Source organism: Myotis brandtii, unplaced genomic scaffold (genome assembly GCF_000412655.1).
Source record: "Myotis brandtii unplaced genomic scaffold, ASM41265v1 scaffold1557, whole genome shotgun sequence".
Taxonomy (NCBI): domain Eukaryota; kingdom Metazoa; phylum Chordata; class Mammalia; order Chiroptera; family Vespertilionidae; genus Myotis; species Myotis brandtii.
Window position 1 is genome coordinate 69,045 of NW_005355651.1, and position 21,387 is coordinate 90,431.

Here is a 21,387-nt window from a genome sequence, read left to right on the forward strand (position 1 = left end):
ACACAGCTTTGGTTACAGTTCAATCTGATTCACTAAGAGGTTTTTGAGAAGGCAAAAATAACCCAGATTTAGGGCTGATTAAGGTTTTTGTGGGTTTTAAATTCTGGTATAGGATTCACCTAGTTGTGTTATTTGGTGGGTTACAGTGGTTTATCTGTCCACAGCTCAGTTCAGTTCCAGGCTTAGCAAAGCCAATTCTCTGTGCCCTTCCCACACTCTGGTTTAATGAAAAAGATGGTGCGTGGCCATTTTCCAAATTTCTGAATATATGATGACAAGACCAAAACTCCTACACATACAGGCCTCAATTTAGGACAATTTTTTGAAATGAGCAACGTTTTAAGAAACAAATGTAAAAGCCCAACAATGAGTTCTTGAGGTTTGTCACCAGCAAATAACACGAGCTCAGGCCACGGGGAGGCTCAGGCCACGGGGAGGATCAGGCCACGGGGAGGGAGGCCTGAAGAGAAACCCAGTGATTTCGACACCGAGGTGGATGCTGCCCTGTGACCTGATTCCCGAGATACAAAGGCAAAAATGCGCCTCGTGACATACTTGTTTGTCCCAAGAGATGAGTCACGCGCAACAACGGACCCTAACGTAAGCATTCTGAAAATGCACGTCGGAAAGGAGTGCCTGCACTTCCACTGAAGAGGGAAACTACGTCTTCTAGGAGGACTTGTCCCAGAAGCCACGTCCTCTATTAGACTGATTCCAAGCCTCTAGGAATTCTCAAAGTCGGTATCTGCCTAGAAGATTTTAAAAACAGGTAAGTAAACTAGAGTATATTTTCCAAGTAAACATGACGCTGCAGAATAACGTGGGCAAAATGACTGCTGTCGGACATCCCCCACGCAGAGAGCGCGGCTGGGAGAACCTGGGTCGTGTGCGCACGTCTTCCTCTGAACACGGGTCTTAAATAAGGGATTTGCTGAGGACAGGCTTGTCCGACTGCCCCACGGCTACTGACCTGAGAGGAAGAGGCTTTGAAGAAAGTGAGGATGAGCTTCCAGGTGAGGAGGTAACCCAGCACAGAGCAGAAGTCCTCGCTCAGCGGCTGGATGGCCACGACCTGCCCGACGGGAACACAGCCAAGGACACTTTCCAGCAGGTCCTCTTGCGCGTGGAGAAGGGACATCAGTGCTGCCGGCGGGGACCTGGGGGGAGGAGACACCCACTGTCTTCACAGCTTCCCTCAGCGGCTGTCAGCATGCACACCCTCAAACGTTTTAGAAAAACCTTTATTTCCCCAAAACCATTTAAAAATCTCCTTTTATAGATTCACCTTGAACTCCGAATTTTACATAATGGCAATTATAGAAAATGAAAGACATAAAATGTATATCACTTATACATGAAAATATATGTATTGTATATTATATCTTTTATATTCATAAAGATGTAAATATGATATCTATTACATGTAAAATGTTTTTAAATATGAAGCTTTTAAATTATATATTTAAGAAATGCTACATGCTATAAAAATATGGACTCTAGAAGTTACCACTTTAAAAAAAAGACCCTTTTAGAAAACATCTATTTCAACCATCTGTTTTATAGATGGAAAAAAATCACACCCTTCGCAAAGCTAAAATGACTCAAGTCCCTCAGCGACTGGAAGAACGAGGCTGCCAAGCCCTGCCAGGCCTTCACCCCCTACAGTGGGCACCGAGACAGGCTGCGGGGCATCTGCTCAGGAAGGTTAACAGGCACGGCCACGCAGGCTCCATGTGCTCCTCCGGGGAGGTTCTCTGCAGGGGACCTGGTGAGACCCTGGGACCCTGTGTCCTCCGTGGCTCCCTTCCCCTCCCCACACCCACGGGTCCTCCAGCTCCTGCCATGTTTTCCTCCACCACCACCACCTCCCACACTGGCCTTTCTCTACTCCAGGCACAGTCCCCAGAGCTCACAGTCCAGCTCAGCTCTCCACTCCCCACACGCCTCCAACGAATGTTATGATTTCTGGAATGGTCTCTACTTCTGCGTACAATTTAGGATTCATACTATTGCCAGAATCAGCTGGTGATATCCCATTTCCTACCAAAAAATGCCCAAACCCTAAAAAGTGTCATTTGTAAGCTCCCTTCCAGCTTCGTCTTCCACTACCCCTCCTCCCCGCAACTCCACACACTTGTTCATGTATTCTTTCCTTCAACAAATGAGCAGCACTCGAGTCTGCTTTAGGCCAGCAACCACTCTGGATGCTACGAACATGACTGAGAACAAGAGACAAAAGTCCCTGCCTTCACTGAGTGGAAGACACACAGTAAGAACGTGTGTAAGGGGGGACCACTCGCCATCCCAGCACAGCCTGACGATTCGCATCTCCGCTCGTGCATGGTCTCCGCCCGGGCGGCTCGCTGCCTCACCTGAAGAGCCAGACAAACGTCTCTTCCCCAAGAGGAAGTCTTCCTTCCTGGTGCCAGCAGGGTGGCCCACAACATGCTCCCTGTCCTTTTCTTAGCACCCGTCACACACTGGCTACTTGTACAGGTCATACTGTAATAGCCAGCGAGGGCAAGCTTCTTACGAAAAAGAACAGTTAACCCTGGCTGGTTTGGTTCAGCGGACAGAGTGTTGGCCTGCGAACTGAAGGGTCCCGGGTTCGATTCCAGTCAAGGGCACAGGCCCAGGTTGTGGGCTTGATCCCCAGAAGGGGGCGTGCGGGAGGCAGCCGCTCTATAATTTCCTCTCATCATTGATGTTTCTATCTCTTTCTCCCTCTCCCCTCCTCTCTGAGATCAATAAAAATTTATTAAAAAACAAAAGAACAATTACTCAACACTGTATCCCCCCCCTCAGCATTTAATCAATACTTTGCACTAACTGGGTGCTCAAGTGACATTTGGCCACAAAAGCTAACATGTGACCATAAGAAATTTTACTAAATAGCAGCAAACTAAAATATGGTTAAGGAGCAATTAAGATGAGAGAGAAACCATCTTTCTGGGTGAACTCTAGATTTCATTACATCTCACAGCTGGCTGTGAAGACCTGCTGAATGAACATACGCCCCACACTGAGAAGTCACACTAAGTGAGATCGGTTATGACACTGTAATAAACACATCATTAAAAACCTTACAAGGCTGGTTCCTCCTCTTCATCTCCGTATGACTTTAGATTATCCTGATCGTATTGTGGTAATTCTGGCATCAACCTGGAAATCAGAACATTATTTTACATTGTTTGATGTTAAAAATCATGTTTAAGAGCAGAAAGACCAATACTTATTTTGTAATGAATATATTTTTTAAATATTTCCTGAAGTAACGACCGATGGCCAGGATGCTCCAAATGTAAACTCTGCATGGAGAACACGGTGAGATCAAAACCCCGGCCTCCCTTGTCAGAACAAACGCACAGTCACGTTTACTCCATTTTTCTGTTGTTTCTGTAACTGTAAATGACTTTAAAAGCGATAAAACTGAATACATATTCTATTATTTTAGAGCGCCCTGACCTCTATCCAGACTCTTACTTGTACAGCATCTGATAGACAGCAATTTGCACGGGCCGAGCTCTGAAGAGGAGTAGCGGGGCCAATGTGTTCAGCAAAGTCTGGAGCTGTTCCGGCAAGTGTGTTCTCTGGCCAGCGACCAGCCTTGCAGGGAGCTTGTGACTCAGAAGCTGATCCTTTGGGATATATGTTAACGTCTCACACATGGGCTTTAGCACTGCATTCTGAAAGGACGTTTCAGACGTATCTCTGCTTTCTCCTGATGACAAAAAGAAAAACACACATGCACATCCCAAAACAAAACGGGAAGCACAGCTTGACTGCTTCACAGATGATCAATGTTACTGAAGAAAATGCACCTGGAAAACCAGAGCCCTGGCCGGTGTCGCTCAGTGGGTGGGCTGTGTCCCAGGTACCAAGAGGTCACTGGTTAGATTCCCAGTCAGGGCACATGCCCGGTTGTGGGTTCGATCCCCAAGAGTCAGGAGGCAGCTAATCAGTATTTCTCTCTCATCAATGTTTCTATATCTCTCTTTAAAATCAATTAAGAAAACTATATTAAAACTTAACATTAAGCCCTAACTGGTTTGGCTCACTGGATAGAGCATCGGCCTGGGGACTGAAGGGTCCCAGGTTCGATTCCTGTCAAGGGCATGTACCTTGGTTGTGGGTACATCGCTAGTAGGGGGTGTGCAGGAGGCAGCTGATCGATGTTTCTCTCTCATCGATGTTTCTAACTCTCTATTCCTCTCCCTTCCTCTCTGTAAAAAAATCAATAAAATATATTAAACAAACAAACAAACAAAAAACTTAACATTAAACCAACTGTAACTCTAGAAACGTGAACGGAATGTGTATAACATTCAGTGATCTCAACTGTTCGGCGACTTCTATTCTCGTTAAGACAGGTCTGAGCGATAAATCTGTGTGTATCTGACTCCTATGCTTTCACTCTGCAGTGGCCTCTGAAGCCACTTCCATTCTCATCCTGACTGAGCACATGACCTCCGAGAGGCCCCGACTCTCCGGCTCTCGTCTCCTCTTCTGCTGGACTCTGCGACTGAACACCCAGAGATGCGGGTGTGGATTTTTTGACAAGTCGTTCTTAATGAATCTCATGATTACGCCCCTTTTTACTTGCCTGTAACTGTCACCAAGAGAGGTAAAAGCAAGTTGTGGATGCCTTGGGAAAAGAATTCTTTCCATTCACTGACTAGGTTTGCAGGAAGATGGCCAGCAGGGTCCCGCATTGTGGAATCGAAGAAGGCACTGAGCTCACAGGCCAGAGCGCAGCTGACACAGGCCAGCAGCTGCACCAGCGGCACAGAGCGCAGCGCGTAGTTCTCGCGCGTGGTCTGGGAAACAGAAATGAAGTCGGTAAGCAGACCTCTACCGGAACACCCAAAAACAAGGCCATGCAGCCAAGGCCCTTTCAGTTCTCAGGGAGCATTTCTAGAGTTCACATCAAAATAATTTTTTCAAAATTAAATACTAGAAATTAGAATCAACCCATTTATTCTGAAATGTTCTTTTTTATTTCTAAAACTACAAAATAAAGTAGCATCAATGACCATTTAGCAAATGGAACACATTAAAGACACATTTATAATATTCTCAGGAGCCCTGCTAATTGGGCATTTTTAAATTATGTTAAAATAAGGACACCGAGGCTCAACTAGGTCACGTTTAAACCCCCAGGCCAACCGCAGGCGAGGCAGAGACTCCGACCAGGTCCATCCTGACCCCCTGCACGCTGGCGCCCACGAATGACGGCGCACCAGGCCGCTCTGGGTCGCAGAAAGACGCCGATCCCCCTGGGTCAACTGACCTCTGAGGCATCAGTTACTCTGGCAATACTGACAGTGTGTTTGAAGAATAATTTAATTAGAACCAAAAGTCCAAAAATCTTGTCATGGAAAGCTAAAACCAGAAAGGGCTGTGCAGCAGATACTACATTAACATGAGTGAACGGGGAGACCAGCTCAATAGCGGTTGGGAGAGGGTCACGGGAGGATAAGGAACCTGTCCTCGTACTGTCCCGTGAAATGGGAGGCGGCGAGGAGTTCGTCCCCAAAGGCGCTGGTCACCATCATTACGTAAACGACACGCCTGGGAGGCCGTGCTGCGCTGTAGATCGGCACGAAGACCCGGCAGAGGCACGAGACACCCGTGCGCTTACCTCCAGCCAGGCCAGCATGGAGCACAAGATGAAGTCCCACTCCCTCTCGGCCAGAGGGGAGGAGCAGCACCTCAGGAACAGGGAGAGGAACCGCACGATCTCCACGTTCACTCCCAGGACCTCTGGGCTCACTCCTGACAGGTCACTGTGACGAGGACAAAAGCAGAGCAGAACACAAAGCATTAAAGAACCTTACAGACGACATTCCCTTTCACCTCACACACGATGGAAGAGCGACTGAAATGTCCACCACCTATCACTCTGCACAGTTGTGACTATAAAACACACATCCTGGGTCCAGATTGTACATACGGAGGAAAACAGTATAAAGAATCACCCACCAACTGAAAAGAAAAATATCCTCATGGTCTTTCTTCCAGCACATTAGAATGTTCAGTATACCATGTAATAGCTCTCCATCATCTATGCTTCTGGTTTGCAGACAAGAATTTAAAATGGCAAGATGTCCAAAACCTCCTAAAGGGAAATTCAAAATGAATATTAACAAAATGTAAGTGATGTTGCTACTATCATAAAGACTACTTTGAGTTGGATCAAAACTTTCTTGGACAGAGAGGGTGTTAGAGGCACCAACCCCTGTGCAGTTGAAAATCTGCATGTAACTTTTGACTCCCCCCCAACTTACTCTGCCCCCCCACCCCATGGACCCTAAGTCCTTGGGTGCTCAGGCCCCTGTATAAACCCATCGGGAACACGCACTGCTGGCCTCTGCACCCAGGTTCCCACTACAGGTCGCAAACGCCCAGGCCACGCAGGGAGCTGCATGCTTAGTGAAAAAAGCGTGTACGAGGGGACCGGCTGCTCCAACCCTGCATTTCAAGGGTCAACTGTGAATGCATCTCCTCTTCCTTCAAAGGCAGAGCTTTTTTTTTTTTAATCTTCCTGGCAAAATAGAAGAGACTTAAGGTACAAAGTGAACAACAGCAGGTTTACAGTTGTTCGTATGGAAAATAACAATGAATAAAACAACACAAGAGTAAACTCTGTTTAGCGTACTCACAACTGGAAACCTACTTCTGCACAGCCCTGTATGACCGCCCTGTATAAACAGAAATAACTGATTTTCTAAGAACTAGAAGTCTTTGTCAGCTAATGCTGTCTCATCCGTTTGGCGGAAAGAACAAAACTGGTTGTCAAATATCAACACATCTGTCCTCCTCCGCTGTTCCCGTCAGGCCTCTGCAGGCCGAGCCCCTTCTGTCCGGGACAGCGCCGCAGTCCCTGCCCCTCCTCCTCTCTGCCGTCCCGTGCAGCCCGTCCTCGGTACAGCCCGTCCTCCTCGGTACACCCGCGCTGGGGAAATCACCTGCTCCCATTAGGAACTCCTCTCTACGGGTCGGGTCAACTGCTTCCCCCTCCAGATCTGCGAATCCCAACCCCACAGTGAACCCCACGTGCACACAGCAGGGAAGCCCAATGCCACAAAGTTCTCTCTGGCATCAGCTGCTCCAGGTGCCATTAGGGCAATTCCTCTAGTGCAGTGGTTCTCAACCTTGGCTGCACATTAGAATCACCTGGGAATCTTTTTAAAATCCTGATTTCTGGGCCTCATCCTCCAGAAATTCTGTTTCTTTGTTATGGGGTGGGCCACAACATTAGTAACAAAGAAACAGAATTTCCGGAGGATGAGGCCCAGAAATCAGGATTTTAAAAAGATTCCCAGGTGATTCTAATGTGCAGGAAGGTTGAGAACCACTGCTCTAGTGTTTGTTGATAGGCACCTCTTCCGTTATTTCACTCGTTCACTGCCCTCCGGGAAATCTACAATGTAGTTGCCACTCGTTACACGGCCCGGCCTGGAGGGGCCTGAGACCTGTTGGTCAGGCACACAGGAGGTGCCCCTCCACACCCACCCACACGGTGCCTACGAGGCTGACATCCTCTGACGTGTGTTGAGGTCCCGCCCTCTTGCCTTTCCTCACCTGCTCAGTGGGAATTTCCACCAATGATTTTGTCTCAACTTTCTACCCCTTCTCCTCCCACGTGTATTTTTCCCTGTGACCTTGTATTCCTCTCCAGCTCCCACCTTCTTCCTACCACCCTTTCGCCAAACACCTAGAACAGACTGTCCGCCCACCTTCTCAGCACAAGTTACTCCAACGCCAATGCCAGCGGACACTTCAGGCCCCAGTTTTATGCGACCTTCTGTGGCTTTAACACAGGTGATGGGTGCTTCCTAAAAGTCCTCCGTTGCTTCTCTTTATCTTCATCCCTTAGTCTCAAGACTCCCTCCACGCACACCCCCTTTACTCTGTCTGAACAGGCTTCCTCTCCTTGATGGATCTGAGGCCACCTGCACGGCGTGGACTCCCACAGCAGCATCTCTACCCAGTTGACAGCCTGCTGCTCCCTGAAATCTCCATGAATCCTCATTCCACAGGCACCTTCATCTCACATGCTCAGAACATAGCACTGGCTCCCTGTACACTCCGCCCCATCCTAACCCTCGGGTGTCCTATGGGGTTTCCCACAAGGGCTACTGGTGCTTCCGCCTCCCCCGTAGGCAGCCCTTCAATTCTGTGTCCTAAATCTCTTTCATGTCCACATCCTCTTCCACCTCTGCTTGACTGAAGCTCTGTGTCTCTCATTAAGACTATCCTAGCAGTTCCCATCTCGTCTCTTCCCCCAACCTCCCCTCTCACGCCCACCCTTCCCACAGCTGTCAATATGCTTTCTAAGGGAATGTGCTCTCTCCTCCCAGATGTGGGCCAACAGCTCCTGCAGCTTCAAGTCCAAGCTCCACCCACACACCAGGCTCAGGACCTGCTCCTTCCCCTGCACGGAACCCACCGTCCTGTGCACCCCAACCTTCCACCTGACACGCCAGCCAAACTCAACTACCCGCCCTCGTCCTGTTCCTGTGGACCTGGAGAGCCCTTCCCACACTGGGGCCATATAGCGACGACCCTTCCACACTCAGGTGGTGATTCCTCTGTGAGGTCACCACTGGCACTCAGAGTGGAAAACGCCTTTTCTGCCACTTCCACACAAGGATTCTGCCGTTTCACATGGTATAATTTTATGTCTATCTTCTCAACACATAGCCAGTGTTCAACAGGGTTTATTAAGTTAATAAACAGATGGCAAAGTGTCCAAAGTAGTTTAAAACCTTTCTCTATTTCCCCAAAACCATTAAAAAGTCTCCTTTTGCCCTGACTGATGTGGCTCAGTGGATAGAGCGTCGGCCTGCGGACCAAAGGGTCCCGGGTTCGATTCCGGTCAGGGGCACGTACCGCGGTTGCAGGCTCCTCCCCGACCCGGGCTCTGGTCGGGGCGTGTGCAGGAGGCAACCAATGGATGTGTCACTCTCACATCGATGTTTCTCTCTGTCTCTCCCTCTCTCTCTCCCACTCTCCCTAAAAATCAATGAAAAAATACCCTTTAAGAAAATAAAAAATAAAAAAAAAAATTTTAAAAAAGTCTCCTTTTATAGATTCATCAGGACTTTTAAGCACCCTTTAAGAAAATAAAAAATAAAAAAAAAATTTTTAAAAAGTCTCCTTTTATAGATTCATCAGGACTTTTAAGAGCTGCCCAGACAGTGTTGCTCAATGGTTGGGCCTTCATCTATGAACCAGGAGATTGTGGTTCAATTCCCAGTCAGGTCACAGGCCCGGGTTGTGGGCTCAATCCCTGGTGCTGGAGGCAGTCAATCAATGACTCTCTCATCATTGATGTTTCTCTCTCTCTCTCTCTCTCTCTCTCTCTCTCTCTCCCCCTCTCCGTTTCTCTCTGAAATCAATAAACACATATTTTGAAAAAAGGAACTTAAAAAAAATAAAAGACGACAAAAGCTATTCCCTCTTTTGCCTTCATGTGCTCACTCCCCGGCTGACTCGGAGACAAGGCGCAGCTTGAAGAGCTACAGGCAACCAGAGGGTCTGTGGTTGTAGGTCTTCCCTGGAGACCGTAGCTTTCTGTCCTACACACTGTAACAGACTCTCTCCAAAGACACTGACCCTACTGCCCATCAACTTGTTAGGTAGCAAAAGAATAAACTAGGAATAAATCAGCTAGAATTTATCTCTGCTAGATTTGGGTTCAGATATGAAGAGACACTTATTTCAACTCAAGCAATAATTAAAACAACAGAATATGTACTATCAGGAAACTAACCATTCGTACTGCAAAGGTCTTCCTTGGCCCAGGCCAGAAGGGCAGGCACACACTGAGCAATGAATTCTTTCTTGTCGTCTTCGGGCAGAAACGGACAGAGGCTTTGGATGGTGTGCATCTTGCCTTCTGTTAGGGGGAAAAACCTGTTTACAGAAAAGGTGTGAATTATATTTGCCCTAATATGAGCTATTTCAGAAATGCCTGGCTCAGACTATTCAAATGCGCTAGTAATTCTACTGTATAAAATAACTGCATTAAAAGAAGGAAATTCCGGAGAGAGACCGGCAATTGCTGATTCTGGGTGATGAGAATGCACACACTGCAACGTGTTGCTTCTCTCTCCTTTAATGTGTTTCTAATTTTTAGAACGAGCATGCTCCCCTCCCCCCATGTGTGGCTGCTCTGAGCTGCACACGGTGCATGGGTAAGCTGTCTGTGAGAGCCCACTGAGTCCATTCACACAGCACCGCATAGGTGCGCAGAGCTGGGCTCATTTAGATAATGAGGTCACACTAAACATACTATTTTCTTATTTGCCACTTTCATACTTGAATACAAAGTATATAAGTTGTTATCTGTCACTTATATACTCTGTAGATTTTTCTATCAGAACACAGAGGTACAAATTGTTCTATTTTAAAACAACACAACTTTAAAAATTAGAAACAAAAATATTCCATGCTATGGATGTATCACAATCTAACTACTTCTCTGTCAGTGGACACTTAGGTTTTACTCCCCACACTTTTGCTCTCATTTAAATAACGCTGCAGCAGATGTTCTGAGTACACGTGCACACACCTGTTCTGGCAAGATTCCTGGAAATGGGATTAGATCAAAGGATCTGACTGTATTGTACTCTGGTCATTTCAAATTGCTTCCCAACAAACACACACACACGTAATCCATTATACTTTCACCAGAAATGCACACAGGAGTGTTTTGCTGTGCACTCAATGAATCTTTTAAATTCCTGGCAATACGGTCGATAAAATATGCTTCTTTTAATCTGTACTTCCATCATTACTAACAAGGAAAATCCTTTATGCTTTACATTTCACCTGTGAATTACCTGCTCAAGTCCTTGACATATTTTTCAATTTGGATTATTTTACTAATTAATAGAAACTATTACATAATATGGGCATTAATTCTTTATTAATTTGCAAATGTTTTCTCCCATTTTGTCACTTGGCCTTTAATTTTGCCGTATTTTTGTCATACAGAAGTTTTGTTCTTAAAAAGTATTTAATTCTGGAGTGTGAATACAGGGTATATGCAATGCGACCAAACTATGCACTTAAGAATGCATGTCAGTACTAATTAGTTCTAATAGTTTGTTAGTTAATTCCCTACACTTTTATAATCAGAAAAAAATTTAAATTATACTGGATAAAACAGCCAATATCAAAAGATCATAAACTGCATTCACTTACATCACAGTCCTAAGTGATGCAGTTAGAGAGGGAGGACAGAGGACTGGTGGAGGGATGAGGAGGTGGGATGCAGGGAGGTGGTCGTGGCTATGAAAGGTCACACAAGGGTTCTTATGATCAAAACTGTCCATATCTCCTCTTGAGACTTTGGTGGCTGGTGGGCAGATCGCATCCAGGCCATTTTCTTAGTTGTGAAATTGCACTAAAGTTACGCAAAATGGTGCCAATGGGGGAAACTGAACTATGGAACCTCTTTGTATTAGTTCTTATAATTTGCATGTGAATCTTTAATTATCTCAAAATAATAATCTATCATTAAATCAAAGTACTAAGTTTTAACAATTTTAAATAAGATTTAAAACACTGACATTCGGTTCACAATTCTGCCGTGGCAGAACATACACATCACCCTTGACTACTTCTCGGAAGTCAGTCAATTCCAAGCCCTTGGAGAGCCTCAGCTGAGTGCTTCCTGGGTGCCCGGCCTCTTTCTCTAGCAGATCGAGCTACACCTCTCGTATCTCCAACCACAGCTTAGCTCTTTGTCTTAGGAACGTACTTACTGCATTTCTAGAATATGCTTCCATAGGGTGACCCCTATGCAGAGAAGAGTAAGGAAATTTTCATAGAGCAAATGATGTAATGGAAAAGGATGCAAGAGACAGAAAAAGGAAAGACATCTAAGAGAGATTTTTGGGGAAAGAGAACAAGTTTATGAAATGCTACTTGTGTAAAACAAGTATGAAATTCCACAACAGTGTTATAAAGTTAAAATTGCTTATTATAAAAAAGAGTGTTCCAAACCTAAAACAACTGAAATTGTTTTGTCTTTAATGCTCATTTCCTTTAACTTAATTTCTTCATCCCCTGGACCATGTTTTCCCGATTCCTCAGACACTACTAGTTGGAGGGAGCCGAGGTGGTCAAACGACACATTACAAAGTAAAACATTTAAGTGAGTCTACCCTTCTTTCCTCCTGTAATGCTGCTTTACGTCATCAGGTGACACACTTCCGGAAAGGACCAATTTAGCAATAATAAGAGACCACAGGGTGCCATGTTCCATGGATCTAAAAAAGGAGGAAATAAAACCTATTTAGAAAGTGTACGTAAGATTTTTAAACACTGTTGCAGAATTAAATAAATCCTGGATTTCTGTTACAGAATGAAATCCCCTCACGAGGGCGTCAACTCCACAGGATTCCTGCACCTGAACAACTGCCGTGACTGGAGGGATTGGGAGCTGAGGCTCGTGACAGAACTTCCCAGCACAGGGCAGCCCTCAGCCCCTGTGTCCCCACAGGGACGACCTCACACAGCAGCCTGCACCGGGGGAAGGGCACATCCCGGGGACGCGGAGGCTGCGGACTGAGGGGCTGCGGAGGCGAGTGCCGGGGCAGTGCGTGCAGTGGGGCGGTAGAGGAAGCCCTGTCCAGCATCGACCCAGCAATTTCAACCACTAGACCTCTGACGGCCGCGACCTCTGCGACGACTGGTTTCCACCCGACTCCTCACCCCGGGGGAGGGTTTATGATTCTAACATCAAGAGGCAACTGCAAGAACACGCAGCACACAGGCACTCGGAATGCCCCGCAGGGAGAACCGGGCAGAGGCAAGCTGAAGCCACGCCCACAGGCTGTTCCTCCATCACCTGCCCCTTGAACATGTTTATACAATAAATACACCAGCAAAGTTCAAATATCTCCCCATAAAAATAAACAGTACCTAGTATCCGTAAGTTTTTATCATTAAAAATTTGGATTAATTTAGATCAACCTCTGACTGAAAATTAGTATGAAGAGGGCTTAATTTTTTAGAAAGCCATAAAGTAGTAAAATGATCATTTAAAAAATGGAACTAGAAAGTGATTTTTACCTGTTAAACAGCAGGTGCAAAAGGCCAGACGTATTACCAAGTCCACATAAGTTATCGTATGTGATATCCATTTTTTCCAGCATTTCACAGAATCCGGTGAGGAGGGCAGGCGGGCTGTCCAGCTCCTCACACCACTGCAGCGCGTAGAGCAGCTCTGCGGCTGAGAAGGGGTGCACGTCACAGGTGCGCCCTGCCCACCACCTCCCGTCCTGTCACTCCCCGGCCCCATTTCCTAACACTAGTCTATGTCCGCTCGTCTCAGAAGACCTGTGAACTGATTCAAATCTGCTCTGAGGTTTTCAAGATGATGAAAACTGAGAACGTGTGTTTGATACAACGTACCACTCCTCTCCCAAATCTTACTTCATCCCATGTGGACAGTTAGAAATGTGACAGAAACCTTTGTTTCCAGATAAACAACTAAGGGATCCACGGCCCAAGGGAGACATTCCGGCCAGTGTGTTAAGAACGGGCAGCAGGATGCAGCACGGGGCGGGGCTTCGGCGACTGATGGGGCTGTCTTCCAATGGGCTGTCCACAAAGTTATCAACTAGGAAACTACAACCTCCCTCACGGGACTGTTGAGAGAGTATCTTTCACAAAACCTGGCATGTTGTAGATTTTTAATATACATTTAGTCACAACTCTCTTTTATAAATCCATGTATGATTTGGATTTTGAAGTCAGAAGGCTAGAGACCTGGCTAAAAATCTAATCCTCTCCTTTTCAAGCTAAGTAATTCTAAGCAAATGAAGATAAGAAAAACAGCCCGGCCGGCATGGCTCAGTGGTTGAGCGTCAACCTATGAATCAGGAAGTCCCAGTTCTATTTCTGGTCAGGGCACATGCCCCGGCTGTGGGCTCAACCCCCAGTAGGGGGCATGCAGGAGTCAGCCAATCAATGATTCTCTCTCATCATTGATGTTTCTCTCTCTCTCTCCCCCCCTTCCTTTCTAAAATCAATAAAAATGTATTTTTAAAAATTAGGAAAAAAAGATAAGAAAAGCAGTCTCATCTAACTGATAGGATTGATGAGAAGATTGAATACATGATGTTGTCTGTCTGGAATTAGTGACACAGTTAACAAAAATAAGTGATCACAAAAATGATGCTCTACTTTCCAGTTCTGCTCTGAGCACTGTCCCGTGTGCTCATCTCCTTGCCCTTCATGACACGTGGAGCTGGCCAGTCAGTGCTCTGCTGCCTCCTCAGGCACAGCCTCCGCCCCACGAGGTCCCGGCTGAGGGCTTGCCCACGAGCCGACACAGGAACTGGAAAGGCCCTCCACTGCCAGCGCATGGACCTCCACGTCCAGGTCCCAGGACCTGCGATTCCACACCCTGGGAGCCCACTGCCAGGAAAAGGACTTCATCCCGACGGAGAAGAGGGACAGTGTCCACACCTCACGTCAGAGTCAGGGCCCTCGTGAGCCACCAGCCTCGCTAGCACGTTCTCACGATGCAGGACGCAGGGTCCGCGGATGCTCTGTCCTGCTGGCTTGAAGTGTGCTGACACCAAATTCCACTCAACACCCGACGCAGTGAGAGCCACGATTTCACTGTTTCCACCCGACTTGAAACTTAACATTCATCACTTAACTGCCCTCACATTTCTCATTACTAAGAGTTAATTAGGAGCTGAAGATTCTTGATTCTTTAAAGATTTAAGTTGCAGTATAATCTAAAGTATTTCAAAATTCGTATTTATGCTCACATATACTTACTTATTTTCTCAAGCTCATTATTTTCTAGGACTATTTCCTTTTTCAGTGCAACTAATATCATTTTGCTCAATAATGCCGAAGTACACAAATGGCTAGGAAGTTTCTTTGTATCTTGTTCTTTAAAATCTGCTTTGAAACACTCATAATTCAAGCTCAGTCGTCCTTCTAAAAGAGGTCTATGCAACCACTGTAAAAATACAAATTATATACAAAGTCATTACATATTCTATTTACCACCAAGTATACAACTAAGACAGGGAACAAAAATACAGTTATCAGAATATTCAAATTGTCATTAAAATAACTTCAAAAATGAAGTTATTAGCACCACCACAGAAGCCTAAGCTTTGGTTTCTGCTACAGGAGCCTCTCATATGCATGTTTCTGCAGACCCTACGGACATCACATACGATACAGAGCATTCAGAGGCATAAGAGCAAAGTGAGCTACTCATCTCACTTACTTGCTTTTCTTCGCCAGAAAATACATTTAACCTCGCATGAAAGCCAAACCTCAGAACGAGAAATGCTCTCCAGCCTCAAACATACCTGCTTGGGCAGAGACTGTCTCATCTTCTCCCACTCCCTGTGGTCTGGCATCACACTCCCAATGTAGACGCCCAGGAGGGAAGGATCTTCACTCTCCAAGAGCTTGTTCAGCAAGTCGTCAACAGCAGACAAGAGTCCCTGGAGGCTGGAAATCACGCAGAGAACTCAGCTGCGCAGTGATGCTGACTGACCTGAGCACCTGGCACGTGGTGAATGCCCACGGCAGGAACAGCTTACCTGAACTCAACGACCAGCAAAGCACATGCAGGTGGCCTGTCCACGCCCCTCCTCCCAACACACACAGGCCACCTGGGGACGCAGCCCCACATCTATGACTTTGAATTGAGCGATACTTGCACCTCCGCATGCAGGGGACCTGCCCTACTTCAGATCCGACCTTTCTGAAACACAGCTCCCTTGTTCCACAAAAAGAACATGGTGACCAGACAAATATCTGCCTCAATCCCAAGGCCTCTGGGTGCACCTGCTTCGTTTCCACTTTTCTAAGTGGGTTTAGGTTGAGCTGTGAAATACCCTGCAATGCAAACGCCTTGAAACAGTGGCTGCCAGAGCAGCCAGGTCACCAGGCGAGAACCATCAGTGACCAGCCAGGAGAGGCCGTGGTCACACCCGCCCAGAGGACAGCACCAGCACCAGCACCCGCCCCGGCAGCAGCCAGGAGTGGGCGGGTCTGTCACAACAGTCACTCTTCCATGAGCTTAAACGATGACCCACATGGGAAATCCTCTCAGGAGTCCTATCGATTTCTTACGTAACAAGTCATTTTTCACAGGCACCCACACTAGTTATGGAGCCTGAGGTCAGGACAGTGATCACGTAATAAGAGATGCTGTGCAAATGAGCACAGACATGGTCACCTCGTAAGGTCCAGAGACGGAGACTGCGCCTGGGTCTTCAGCCACCGCGCCGACGCGCGCAGGAAGGCACTCTGCTGACCTGGACGGCCGGGGTGCTGGACCAATAAATTCACTCCAGAGAGCCAAGTGTTTTTCAGTTTACAGATAAGGAAGTCTAAAATCAAAATGTCAACAGGAATTTGTAATCCCACTGGAGTAACTATGATCATTACAAAACATCTGAAAGAACTCACTGCAGATCTCAGAATTCTAAGGTGCCATTTAAAAAAGAAAACAAAATGCCCTAACCGGTTTGGGTCAGTGGATAGAGCGTCCGCCTGCGGACTGAAGGGTCCCAGGTTCGATTCTGGTCAAGGGCATGTACCTTGGTTGCAGGCACATTCCCAGTAGGGAGTGTTCAGGAGGCAGCTGATCGATGTTTCTCTCTCATCGATGTTTCTAACTCTCTATCCCTCTCCTTTCCTCTCTGTAAAAAAATCAATAAAATATATTTTAAAAAATAAAAAGAAGAAAAAAAGAAAAAGAAAAAAGAAAACAAAAATTACTACTCAATGTCAAACAAAATGTGTCATAACTATGCAATAATAAAGCTAGCTCGCTCATGCCATGTAAGGTAAAAAATGTACGATTTTTAAAGTTAGCTTTTTTCTGTTCTGAAATTCTTTACAAGAAAGGTGTCCTTTAGGAGATGTGAAAAATAGTATACCTTTTCCAAATAGAGAAGTTAGCACTGAAGAAGGGTTGGAGAGGAGGGCTCCCTATCAATAGTATTTTTTAATATTCCTTTTATAAATAAGTCTAAATTAACACAAGGCAGAATATAGTCCTTAAAAAGACAATCTAAATTTCATTTTGACATACATCAAGATTGAAAGTTTCTATTAACATTGTGGATGGATCACGAGAATTCTCGTGTTTTCATATTACACAGTGTTTCACAAAGTATCATACTTTAAAAAGATATTTGCTTGTAAGAACATGTAATAACTTCAAAATGCAATGGGTATTTAATTTTAAAGCGTGCCTTTAACATTTATGTAAAACGTTTTTTGTAGTTGTTCAATAGAAACTTATCTGGCCACTGGGTAAAGCTAGCGATAAAACTACTGGTCCGCAATGTGTTAAGAGAAGGAAAGAGATGTTAATAAATGTGGGAACTGAGGCATGAAGAAATTAAGCAAACTGCCAGAGCTCTGAGTAAAGGGCTAACATTCTAGCCAGGGCCCCTTGCAAAAGGACTTCCTTGATATCACGTAAGAACTTTAGACATCGTGTCTCTATACATCTTTAACGTGGTTTCAAAGCTGAAAGTGTTTAAGATTTGCAGTCCTTTACTCAAAAGAGCCTGAACTGTCACACACATTATGACTCAGTTAACGAAGCCTGGCACTGACCCTGCGAAGGGCAGGGCCAGGGCTTCCAGCAGGACCTGTGAGCAGTGGGCTGTTACCTGGCAGGCGCCCGTGTGCTCTGCTCTGAGCACACAACTGAAAGAGAGTGAGCAGTAAGTCTTCCGAGGACGGCACCAGCAAGCACCCTGTCGCTGAGCTGAAATAGTCATAGGCCACATCACAGGTAAAAGACACCGACGAGTTAATATTTTCAGCTTCTGACAATTTCTTTATGTTGGATAAGGTTTCATGAAGTTTAACAATAATTCTTTCAACATATACCTCTCCAATCAAGTAATCTAGAGAAAAATAATCACAAACAATTAAAATATTAGCAGCATAATTTTGAATAACTTCCACTTGAGTCTTTCTATGTGTTAAAAAAAAGAATAAGGTACTAGTGTATTAGACAAAAGGAAATCATATCAGCCAGTCAATCTGTTCTCACATAGAAAAGCCCTCATGTAAAAAAGCAGCTCTAGCCCGGCCGGGTTGCTCAGTGGTTGAGCGTCAACCTATGAGCCAGGAGGTCACGGTTCGATTCCTGGTCAGGGCACATACCCAGGTTGTAGGCTCGATCTCCAGTGTGGGGCGTACAGGAGGCAGCCGATCAATAATTCTCGCTCATTATTGATGTCTCTATATCTCTCCCTCTCCCTTCCTCTCTGAAATCAATAAAAATACACTTTAAAAAAAAGCATCTTTACATTAAATTTAAAAACAATGCTCTACAAAATTAGAACAAAGAACTTTGCTAAATTCAAAACCCTTTAGAAATAATAAACTAAAGATATTAAGTGTCATTCAAGTCATGCTACAAAGATTAGCAAACATTTAGGGTACTTACAAAATTAAGATATTTTAATGAAGTATGTCTTGTTATTCTCAACCAGTAATATGCAAACTTAGGAGCATGAAACCCAAGTGACAGTATTATTCCTACTGAAAGACAAAAGCCGTCGTTTTGCCTACCATTGTTAACATGTTGGGACAACACCAAGCTTAAGAGAGCCCATCGTTCTGAGAAGTAAGGTTCAGAAGTCACTGTAGATCCCAAGTCCTTGTTGCAAAGATGATCTGCCAAGGTTACCAACTTCTCTCCAAGGATATCTCCTTTCAGCCAAGAAATTACTAAAGCATGTTTATCTGAACTAGAACATGCCTAAAATCACAATTAGAGCAATGATTAGAGATAAGATCAAAACGTTTATCTGCCTAACAGAGCACTGTACCAGTCCATATGCCTCCTTTTGTCACGTGGCCGGCACCACGCCCCTCCTCCTCCTCGGGTCCAAGGCTGGGTCTCCTGCTCCCACTCGGCCTTGCTCACTGCACTCCACGCGTTCCTCACCCATCTCCCCACCAGGAGTACCCCCTCTTCCCACTCATCACCATCCCGCCTGCCGTATGAACCCCCATCCTCTCCAGCCCATGCTCATCACTAACTGTCTCAGACTGTCTACGGCACTTACTGGACTGCATTATTATTTACACTGTTTCATCTGCGTGTGTCTTGTTTCCAATGGGACTGTCAGTTCCTTGAGAGCAGAGACTGTCTTAAACTTCTTTGACACCTATCAACACTGCAGACATGCTCAACAACAGAGGGCTCAACTTGGAGGACACTTTTTTTTAAATGCTCTACAGGTATTCAATTTTGTTCATTAATTTTGCTAAATTAAAGAACAATTAATATGTAATAATGGTAAATTACTTCAATATGAGTTATGGGACTTAATATTTCCACAAATTCTTTGAAATAGTTACCAGGGCCAGATATCTGACAGCATCTGGTTTATTTTCATGGGGTGGGGAAGCAAGGAAAAAAGGTGTAAGTCCACCCCCATGAGCATGCTGGTCCATGTTCCCAGAGCTTCTTTTGCTTTAAGGGCTGAGAAGAAAGGAATTTGCAACTTGGTTCATTTCAAAGCAATCTATGGAGAAAAAAAAATCCAAGTGTGGATTGGGTAGTGCCTGAAAAACTTTATCCTTTTACTTAAAAAATTGTAGGTAAAGGGGGGACAATCTGTGATACTCTCAATAAAGATGAAAAAAAATTGCAGATAACCAGAGCTTTTATTTTAGCCCAAGTTTTACCACTATTCTGGCTTTATGACTTTGGGCAAATCTCTTTTTTTTAAATCCTCACCTGAGTATATGTTTTCATTGATGTTTAGAGAGAGAGGAAGGAAAGGGTGGTGGTGGGAAAGGAGGGGAGGGAGGGAGAGAGAGAGAGAGAGAGAGAGAGAGAGAGAGACAGATCAAGTGTCTCCCATACAGGCCTGGACCAGGGAACGAACTAGCAACTTATGTGTCCTGATGGGAAATCAAACCCGTAACCTTTTGGGATAGGATGACATTCCAACCAACTGAACTACCACCGGACTAGTGCTTTAGACAAAACTCTCTCTCTCTTTTTAATATTTGTTATTGATTTCAGGGAGGACGGAAAAGGGAGAGATAGATAGAAACATCAATGATGAGAAAGAATCACTGATTGGCTGCCTTCTGCACACCCCCTACTGGGGATCGAGTCCGAAACCCGGGCATGTGCCCTTGACCGGAATCAAACCCAGGACCCTTCAGTCCACAGGTCAATGCTCTATGCACGAAGCCAAACCAGCTAGGGCTGGACAAATCTCTTAAATCAACCTGGACCTATTTCCTAATTTGAAAAATGAAGATTAAACTAGAAAATATCTAAGGTCTCTTTCTAGATACAAAATTCAGGCACTTTTTAAAGAGGGTGACTTTAGGACTCTGCTCAAAGTATGAGGTTGCATAAAAAACAAGGGAAACTAGAGTTTAGACGGCTACAAAAATAGGCTTTCCTAATACAGTTTACCAAATAAACCAATCTATTTTACAGAATCCTCCAGAATCCAGAAAATAATCTTCTGAATAAAATGTGTCTCGGTTAGCAAGACGTGAAGTTCAATGTCTCACTGTTCTAACGCAGCTACAGAGAGAATGAGACCAGCTATCAGGAGACAGGAAGCTGTCTGCTAGCACGTGCGGGAGGCAGGCAAGCCCTGCCCAGGAGGACGGCCTTCCAGCACCTGTGCCTGGACTGCACGCAGGCCCTTTCCCCATCGGCCTGAGTGCACGCTCTCTCATCAGCGTCTCGGCCGCCCTCACTCTGACCCTAGACCTGTCAAGCAGCTCTCGTCAGGGTGGCTCTCCACGCAGCCCGCCTATGGGGAGAAGGCACTGGGTAAGCTAATGCAGAGATGTGCCAGGTACGTTACATTTCTCACTGAAAAACGGTAACCTTCTGTTTTTCTTTTGTGAAAATAAACTATTGGGGGGAAGGGGAAGTCCCTGAGTAATTGGCAGAGCTTCCGTTTTGCAAGATGAAAAAGCCCTGAAAAATGGCTGCACAATAATGTGAGTACACGTAACACTACTGCACGGCACACTGAGACACAGTTCAGGTGGTAAATTTTACTATGTTATAACATAACTTCATTTTGTTTTTAGTTATTTTTTATTGATGAGAGAGAGAGAGAGAGAGAGAGAGAGAAACATCGATTTATTTATGCATTCATTGGCTGATTCATGTATGTGCCCTGACCAGGAATCAAACCTTCAAACCTGGTCTATTACAGTGGTTCCCAAACTTATTTGGCCTACCGCCCCCTTTCCAGAAAAAATATTACTCAGCCCCTGGAAATTAATTTTTTTTAAATTTTAATAATTTTTTTATTTTAATAGCAGTTACTCATCGCCCCCAAATGCACCTGTGGCCATCACCGCCCC

General features: G+C 45.3%; 1 protein-coding gene across 3 annotated transcripts in view; it reads right to left on the reverse strand.

Moving 5' to 3' along the window:
- The window catches only part of LTN1 (listerin E3 ubiquitin protein ligase 1), a 50,423-nt gene that overhangs the window by 11,490 nt on the left and 17,546 nt on the right, over positions 1-21,387 (reverse strand). For 2 of the 3 annotated variants that reach the window (XR_001361190.1, XM_005861722.2), the window contains exons 12-25: positions 18,601-18,790; positions 17,688-17,927; positions 16,238-16,391; positions 15,360-15,504; positions 14,812-14,998; positions 13,090-13,249; positions 12,180-12,284; positions 9,779-9,921; positions 5,983-6,118; positions 5,642-5,786; positions 4,604-4,817; positions 3,484-3,721; positions 3,088-3,162; positions 971-1,157 (exon numbers count right to left, since the gene is read on the reverse strand). Coding sequence is in view for 2 of the 3 variants with exons in the window: in XM_005861722.2 (XP_005861784.1) it covers positions 971-1,157; positions 3,088-3,162; positions 3,484-3,721; positions 4,604-4,817; positions 5,642-5,786; positions 5,983-6,118; positions 9,779-9,921; positions 12,180-12,284; positions 13,090-13,249; positions 14,812-14,998; positions 15,360-15,504; positions 16,238-16,391; positions 17,688-17,927; positions 18,601-18,790 (2,319 nt within the window). In the remaining variant the exon portion in view is untranslated. Of the gene's footprint in view, positions 1-970; positions 1,158-3,082; positions 3,163-3,483; positions 3,722-4,603; positions 4,818-5,641; positions 5,787-5,982; positions 6,119-9,778; positions 9,922-12,179; positions 12,285-13,089; positions 13,250-14,811; positions 14,999-15,359; positions 15,505-16,237; positions 16,392-17,687; positions 17,928-18,600; positions 18,791-21,387 lie in introns of those variants that run through there. The other variant, XM_014536030.1, reaches the window with a different exon arrangement.